Here is a 9,148-nt window from a genome sequence, read left to right on the forward strand (position 1 = left end):
GGCAAAGTTCATCTAGTTTAAATTCAGTAATGACCATTTTGGAGTGATGAGGGAGAACTATCCAAGTAAAAGATGTGACAGAGATATGTTTAACATACAGTACTTATTCAAGGGTTTTTCTTTATTTTTACTATTTTCTACATTGTAGAATAATAGTGAAGGCATCAAAACTATGAAATGACACTTATGGAATCATGTATTAACCCAAAAAGTTATAGATATAAGATATATTTTATATTTCAGATTCTTCAAAGTAGCCACACTTTGCTTTGATGGCAGCTTTTCACATTCTTGGCGTTCTCTCAACCAGCTTCATGAGGTAGTCACCTGGAATGCATTTCAATTAACAGGTGTGCCATGTTAAAAGTACATTTGTGGAATTTCTTTCCTTAATGCGTTTGAGCCAATCAGTTGTGTTGTGACAAGGTAGGGGTGGATACAGAAGATAGCCCTATTTGGTAAAAGACCAGGTCCATATTATGGCAAGAACAGCTCAAATAAACAAAGAGAAATGACAGTCCATCATTACTTTAAGACATGAAGGTCAGTCAATACAGACAATTTCAAGAACTTTGAAAGTTTCTTCAAGTGCAGTCACAAAAACCATCAAGCGCTATGATGAAACTGGCTCTCATGAGGACTGCCACAGGAAAGGAAGACCTAGAGTTCATTAGAGTTATCAGCCTCAGAAATTGCAGTCCACATAAATGTTTCAAAGAGTTCAAGTAACAGACACATCTCAACACCAACTGTTCAGAGGAGACTGCGTGAATCAGGCCTTCATGGTCGAATTGCTGCAAAGAAACCACTACAAAAGGACACCAATAAGAAGAAGAGACTGGTAACGCTGTCTGTGATTTATTTAGAATTCAAGGCCACTTAACCAGCATGGCTACCACAGCATTCTGCAGCGATACGCCATCGCATCTGGTTTGTGCTTAGTGGGATTATCATTTGTTTTTCAACAGGACAATGACCCAACACACCTCTAGGCTGTGAAAGGGCTAATTGACCAAGAAGGAGAGTGATGGAGTGCTGCATCAGATGACCTGGCCTTCACAATCACCCGACCTCAACCCAATTGAGATGGTTTGGGATGAGTTCGACCGCAGAGAGGAAAAGCAGCCAACAAGTGCTCAGCATATGTGGGAACTTCTTCAAGACTGTTGGAAAAGCATTACATGTGAAGCTGGTTGATGGATGAGAGATGCCAAGAGTGTGCAAAGCTGTCATCAAGGTAAAGGGTGGCTACTTTGAAGAATATAAAATATATTTCGATTTGTTGAACATTTTTTTGGTTACTACTATCATTTACATGATTCCATATGTTTTAGTTCATAGTTGTGATGTCTTCATTATTATTCTACAATGTAGAAAATAGTATAAATAAAGAAAAACCCTTGAATGAGTAGGTGTGTCCAAACTTTTGACTGGTACCGTACGTATGGAAGTGCCAGAGAACGATCTCTGTTCATGAATCATGCAGAATTGTTTTAGTGTGTAGCATTTTTGGTGTTCCTCTCTGTTCGGTCATTAACGTTCAGTGTCCTTGTCTGGTGTAGTTCCGCTGCTGTGGCGTGACCAACCATACGGACTGGTTTGAGGTGTACAATGCCAGCCGCGTGCCAGATTCCTGCTGTCTGGAGTACAGCGACAACTGTGGCCTCGTGAACCCAGGGACCTGGTGGACCGCCGTAAGATGCACAGAATCACACATACACGAACAAACACACATGTACCCACACATACACTCTCCCTCTCTCTGACACACATACGCATACGCGGTTGTTTTTGTTGCCCAAATGTAATTGTTTGGTCCAAAAACCTTCCTTGTGACCAACCAGGTAAACAAAACATTACAGTATACTGTGATAAATCTCAGACAATCCACCCACAGTCCACTGAGCTTTTGCTAAAACCCAACCCACCATTTGGGAAACACTGCTCTGCTGTGGATAACTACCTGTTCTCATATGCCTTATATTTGGGGTATAAGGCATATTCAAATATAAGGGGTATTTAACCCTATGGGCTATAGCCCATAGAAACCCAGTGAATAACACATTCTTAAATGGCAAAACAGATGTATCATAAGGAATAAGGTTTTTAAGTATCTATCCTATATCTAGGAGATATAAGAAAGCTCAGGAATCACTTAAATAACACAATGTAACTCCAAGTCAATCACACTTCTGTGAAATCAAACTGTCTACTTAGCAAGCAACACTGATTGACAATAAATTTCACATGCTGTTGTGCAAATGGAATAGACAACAGGTGGAAATTATAGGCAATTAGCAAGATACCCCCAATAAAGGAGTGGTTCTGCAGGTGGGGACCACAGACCACTTCTCAGTTCCTATGCTTCCTGGCTGATGTTTTGGTCACTTTTGAATGCTGGCGGTGCTTTCACTCTAGTGGTAGCATGAGACGGAGTCTACAACCCACACAAGTGGCTCAGGTAGGGCAGCTCATCCAGGATGGCACATCAATGCGAGCTGTGGCAAGAAGGTTTGCTGTGTCTGTCAGCGTAGTGTCCAGAGCATGGAGACGCTACCAGGAGACAGGCCAGTGCATCAGGAGACGTGGAGGAGGCCGTAGGAGGGCAACAACCCAGCAGCAGGACCGCTACCTCCGCCTTTGTGCAAGGAGGAGCACTGCCAGAGCCCTGCAAAATGACCTCCAGCAGGCCACAAATGTGCATGTGCCTGCTCAAACGGTCAGAAACAGACTCCATGAGGGTGGTATGAAGGCCCGACGTCCACAGGTGGGGGTTGTGCTTACAGCCCAACACCGTGCAGGACGTTTTTCATTTGCCAGAGAACACCAAGATTGGCAAATTTGCCACTGGCGCCCTGTGCTCTTTACAGATGAAAGCAGGTTCACACTGAGCACATGTGACAGACGTGACAGAGTCTGGAGGCGCTATGGAGAACGTTCTGCTGCCTGCAACATCCTCCAGCATGACAGGTTTGGCGGTGGTTCAGTCATGGTGTGGAATTTCTTTGGGGGGCCGCACAGCCCTCCATGTGCTCGCCAGAGGTAGCCTGACTGCCATTAGGTACCGAGATGAGATCCTCAGACCCCTTGTGAGACCATATGCTGGTGCCGTTGGCCCTGGGTTCCTCCTAATGCAAGACAATGCTAGACCTCATGTGGCTGGAGTGTGTCAGCAGTTCCTGCAAGAGGAAGGCATTGATGCTATGGACTGGCCCGCCCGTTCCCCAGACCTGAATCCAATTGAGCACATCTGGGACATCATGTCTCGCTCCATCCACCAACACCACGTTGCCCCACAGACTGTCCAGGAGTTGGCGGATGCTTTAGTCCAGGTCTGTGAGGAGATCCATCAGGAGACCATCCGCCACCTCATCAGAAGCATGCCCATGCGTTGTAGGGAGGTCATACAGGCACGTGGAGGCCACACACACTACTGAGCCTCATTTTGACTTGTTTTAAGGACATTACATCAAAGTTGGATCAGCCTGTAGTGTTGTTTTGATTTTGTTGTCAGCACACTCAACTATGTAAAGAAAAAAGTATTTAATAAGAATATTTAATTCATTCAGATCTAGGATGTGTTATTTTAGTGTTCCCTTTATTTTTTTGAGCAGTGTATATATGTCTCAGAATGAAATAATATAAACTCAGTAACAAAAAAAAAGAAACATCCCTTTTTCAGGACCCTGTCTTTCAAAGATAATTCGTAAAAATCCAAATAACTTCACATATCTTCATTGTAAAGGGTTTAAACACTGTTTCCCATATTGTTCAATGAACCATAAACAATTAATGAACATGCACCTGTGGAACGGTCGTTATGACACTAACAGTTTACAGACGGTAGGCAATTAAGGTCACAGTTATGAAAACTTAGGACACTAAAGAGGCCTTTCTACTGACTCTGAAAAACACCAAAAGAAAGATGCCCAGGGTCCCTGCTCATCTGCGTGAATGTGCCCTAGGCATGCTGCAAGGAGGTATGAGGACTGCAGATGTGGCCAGGGCAATAAATTGTAATGTCCGTACTGTGAGACGCCTAAGACAGCGCTACAGGGAGACGGGACGGACATCGGATCGTCCTTGCAGTGGCAGACCACGTGTAACAACACCTGCACATGATTGGTACATCCGAACATCACACCTGCGGGACAGGTACAGGACAACAACTTCCCAAGTTAAACCAGGAACGCACAATCCCTCCATCAGTGCTCAGACTGTCCGCAATAGGCTGAGAGAGGCTGGACTGGGGGCTTGTAGGCCTGTTGTAAGGCAGGTCCTCACAAGACATCACCGGCAACAACGTCGCCTATGGGTACAAAACCACCGTTGCTGGACCAGACAGGACTGGCAAAAAGTGCTCTTCACTGACGAGTCGCGGTTTTGTCTCACCAGGGGTGATGGTCGGATTCGCGTTTATCGTCGAAGGAATGAGCGTTACACCGAAGCCTGTACTCTGAAGCGGGATCAATTTGGAGGTGAAGGGTCTGTCATGGTCTGTGGCGGTGTGTCACAGCATCATCGGACTGAGCTTGTTGTCATTGCAGGCAATCTCAACGCTGTGCGTTACAGGGAATACATCCTTATCCCTCATGTGGTACCCTTCCTTCAGGCTCATCCAGACATGACCCTCCAGCATGACAATGCCACCAGCCATATTGCTCGTTCTGTGCGCGATTTCCTGCAAGACCGGAATGACAGTGTTTTGTGGCCACACCAGATACTGACTGTTACTTTTGATTTTGAAACCCCTTTGTTCAGGGACACATTATTCCATTTCTGTTAGTCACATGTCTGTGGAACTTGTTCAGTTTATGTCTCAGTTGTTGAAATATTTACACGTTAAGTTGATACGATGCCCATCCAACCCGGAAGCCAGCCGCACCAATGTGTCAGAGGAGACACCATCCACCTGGCGACCGTGTCAGCGTGCACTGCGCCCGGCCCACCACAGAAGTCGCTAGTGCGCGAGTTTGCTGAAAGTTTGCTGAAAATAAACGCAGTTGACAGTGAAAGGATGTTGATTTTTTTTGCTGAGTTGATATATTATTTTACACATTTTACCCCTTTTTTGGGGCACGTTTAGACGAGTCCTGTGACACTTGTGGGGGTCGTAGAACAAAACGGAGAACACCGTTCATGAGAGTCTCTGCTTCCGATACTGGGGTCATAGTTTGTTGCCCAAACAATTTCCAAAAATCGGTCTTCTCAAGAAAACCTCTGTAGTGTTACACGTCGGTCTGACAAACAGCTCTGTATCCCTGTCACTTTTCACCGCAAATGCGGAAGGCCAACACGGGCGTATGTGGTGGATTGAGCCCATACAGAACAAAAAAACATATCTCTAGCTTAGACAGATTTTGATGGGGATTTTTTTATTATGTTAATCAACTCTATGGGGTTTTTAAATCTGTGCCTTGAGGTCTGCAGCAGCATTGCTGATTTTCTTTATTTTGCCCCTGGTAGTTAATTAATATATAATTACTTGATTAATACCCTTGTTTGGTGAAATAATCCACTCAACTGGTGTCACAGGTCTAAATCCCTGATTATAAGGGAAGACTGAAAACCAGCAGTGCTAAAGACTGGGAGGCATAAATTATTTCTGCTGTATACCATGCCAGGCTCATGTACTCTGTGCCAGTCCCATCGCTGTCTGACGTTGTCTATGCCACTATCTTTCATTATTACAACAACCACTTTAGCTGCTTTAAGGATATATAAACTATTCACAATTCTATACGTGAAGACTTGTATTTGTCTCGTGGTACATCATCCTTTTCATTGACACTGTGTTTCATGTAATGTCTCTTGAATGTTCAAAAGGGAGAGTTGGAGAAACTTTAGGCGTTGTCGCCTAAGTGTATAACCTGCTTGTGTTGGCCATGAAAAATTCAGCTTGTTCGCTCGTCTAAATGTTGTCCCAGCACAGAGCAATGGTACCATCTGCAAGTTACTCCCAACCTTCCGCCCCTAGTGATAGATAGGGATGGTAGCTATCCCAGGGAACATTTATTCAACAGAGAAGAGGGGGGTTTGAAGGCATCCATATGGGACCCACTTAGCTAACATGACAAGGAGATGATTTGCAGAGTAAAAGGCATGTATGGGAGGATGTGTCACTTAGTGTTGGGCGGTGTAGAGAAGGGCCTGTGGGCCCGATACTCTTGTAAGTCTACCAAGACTAGCACCAGAAGGAAAATTAAATGTACCCCAACCCTGCTGTAGGCTACACTTAGGCACCCATGCTATAAATTAATGTGATGTTTTTTTGTATAATGTGCTGTAAAACTTTTGTTTCCATTCCTGTGTGTCTCCACAGCCATGTTACGAGCGGGTGAAGGATTGGATACAACAGAATCTGGTGGCCCTGTGGATATTTGCCTTGTGTACGGCACTCACACAGGTACAGACACTGGTGACACAATTGTACTCTTCAGTGCACGTTGAAAGTGTTTTGAATGCTTATGCTACAGTGGGTAGCATTTTATAGTGATGTCTATTGACAGGGAACCATAACATCTTAGCTTGGCACCAGTAGATCGGTATCTGCTTTTCCAACTTTGCTATACAGACTCCATTCTAAATATCTGTGCATATGAACGTTTACTGTAGCTTGCATTGGGTGTCAGACTGAATGGCAGGACAACAAAAGTCAGAGGAGTTGGTTAAAGCACATATTGAACAGATCTGGAACCAGGCTAATATCCCTAATAATTGATAAGAAATTAGATGATTTGAAAGTAGGCCTCAATTAACAATTACAGTGAAATCCAATTCAAATTCATGAGGTTGTTCCTTTTATTCTCAATGGAGACACTGGTCTTGTCCAAATACACATACTAGCTTACTACACACTTAAAATGCATACTATTTAGCACATAAAAAGTATACAGTATGCCACGACTGCAACCTGCTTTGTGATAATTTCGTTGTTTGCTCTATAACCTGTTTATTCATGTGCCTTGCAACCGTGATATACAGGGCTAAACAATCAAAATAAATTCAACCACACCTTTGTTTTATCACAAAATATAGCAACCTCTGTCCAGTGAAGTCCACAAAGCATATTGCATGTACAGTTAGTTACATGACCTACAGCATGGTAAAACAAGTTCATGTTTCAGACATTTTTGGACCACTTAACAACTGTCGCAAAGAAAACAGGATCTGCCTGCACTGTTCCAGCACCACTTTAACTTCAACATTTTAACATCAACACCACCTATGCTTAGTCTAATAGTGACAACGAAAAGATGCCAAAAACAATTTAGTCCAATCAACGTAAGCTAAATATGATGTGGCTGTCCATGGTTCTGATTTCTGTGTGTGTGTGTGTGTGTGTGTGTGTGTGTGTGTGTGTGTGTGTAGAAAAACCTGTTTACTCACCCTACTTGTAGAGAAACACTAATGCCATCCTCCTCTCTTTCATGTTGACAAAACGTTCTATCACTCTGTCATACAGTACACATTTTTATTTTTTGTTGTCCTCAGCTACCTGGCTAAAATGCTTGCTTGCTAGCCTAACGTCCGTTCATGGGCAACGTTAGCTAGTTAACATTAGACTTCTACATCTAGCTACATATTGAACTTTCATCCTTTCAGGCCAGGGGAACAACAATGTATAAATTAATGGTTGGATCAGAATCGCAGTTATAATCATTGGCCAGTACAGATAATTAAGTTAAACCACAAATCCAAATCACTATCTCCATCCATGGCCAATTTAGACGTTGCTTACAATGCAATACTCGTGAGAATTTTAAGGAGAACAAAAACCACTTAGCCTACATTTGAACACCACCGCAGAAGCTTCGCTATTCGGCATCTTCCCAATTAAGTACCCTAGTTTTGTCGTTTGGCTACTTGAAGAGAACTGGGGCCAATCACTCACAGCCCACCTCTTCCCAACTTTGTGGAAAAGTGTGCATTGAATTCTACTGGATGAAGAGCCGAAATGAGTATAACATCCTGGCATTTAAACCATACTAGATTGAAAAAAATCACATACTAGAAAACGTTATATTTTCTCATACTGAGAATGCATCTTGCACGATTGCGTTATTGGTTAATTTTGGTAGCAAATCCCCATATCCGATTATCAACTGTTGTCAAAGCCGACATTACTATGAAATACGGGCTATTAAAGTATACTCGATTTTCTAAATGTCCCATACTATATTTAGGACACAAGTATGGGTATTCAGACACGACCACTTTATTGATGATGTAGTTGTGTCACATTGGTTTTGGTTGTGTATGTGTTCCCTTTGTTTAGATTCTGGGTTTGGTCTTCTCTATGACGATGTTCTGCCAAGCAGTCAAAGTGGAGACCTTCTACGCCTAGCAGCGTCCCCTCTTTGCCCCAAAGGACTCTGTGAATGAGTGAGGCACACACCTCTCTCTCTCTCTCTCTCTCTACTCTGTGACGGACCTTTCTCACCAACGACTCGCCGACCAATCCTCATGTAACATCTTCACAACGACCTGTACTGTAAAACAAGCACAATGTACTATCGGGAGCCAATGGATGTTTTTTTGCTGAATTAAATGTTATTCGCTCATTTTGTGGTCAACATATATATGTAATATATAGGAGTAATCCTTTTTTAAAGATTTGTTTTAAATGATTTTGAATCATTCTATAATCTTAAGTGTTTTTGAAACGAGAGGAGAGCTAAGGAATGCAGGTCAAGAGTGCATTTATTAAGACAGGCCATATGAGTAGTAAAGTGCATGGCTCTTATAATGGTGTTAGTAAATGTTTGGCTCATCCAAATCAACTTTTCCTTGAGTTTTTTTTTATTCCAACGTCAAGAAATACTGTAAATTATAGTGCATTGTAACAGTGAATTCATAATAATACTTATTTAATAAACAAGTTAATCTGTAGGGATTTACTATGTATACAATATAATAATATAAATCAGTATGGCAACTTCAATACTAAGAATGTCTGGATGTTCACAAAATATCCTGAAAATAGAAGATGGTCCCTAGGCCCCATCTCGAGTTGCACAGATCAACAAAACCAACATGAGTCATCCTAGGCTACTAAATGTCTCTTGAGATCTGACTGTCACAGAATCTGTCAAGATCCTCGACAACGTCTCCCTGCTGTGGCCTAGGGGCATTTCTTTCCCACAGT

General features: G+C 42.8%; 1 protein-coding gene across 3 annotated transcripts in view; it reads left to right on the plus strand.

Annotated features, from left to right (window-relative positions):
• LOC112248981 (tetraspanin-4) overlaps window positions 1-8,892 on the plus strand; it is a 121,812-nt gene extending 112,920 nt beyond the window's left edge. For all 3 annotated transcript variants that reach the window (XM_024418478.2, XM_042320877.1, XM_024418476.2), the window contains 3 exons: window positions 1,563-1,694; window positions 6,323-6,406; window positions 8,279-8,892. In XM_024418478.2, the coding sequence (XP_024274246.1) occupies window positions 1,563-1,694; window positions 6,323-6,406; window positions 8,279-8,347 (285 nt within the window). In that variant the 3' untranslated portion in view covers window positions 8,348-8,892. The remainder of the gene's footprint in view (window positions 1-1,562; window positions 1,695-6,322; window positions 6,407-8,278) is intronic.
• The last annotated feature ends 256 nt before the right edge of the window (window positions 8,893-9,148 follow it).

Source organism: Oncorhynchus tshawytscha, linkage group LG04, assembly GCF_018296145.1.
Source record: "Oncorhynchus tshawytscha isolate Ot180627B linkage group LG04, Otsh_v2.0, whole genome shotgun sequence".
Classification (NCBI taxonomy): domain Eukaryota; kingdom Metazoa; phylum Chordata; class Actinopteri; order Salmoniformes; family Salmonidae; genus Oncorhynchus; species Oncorhynchus tshawytscha.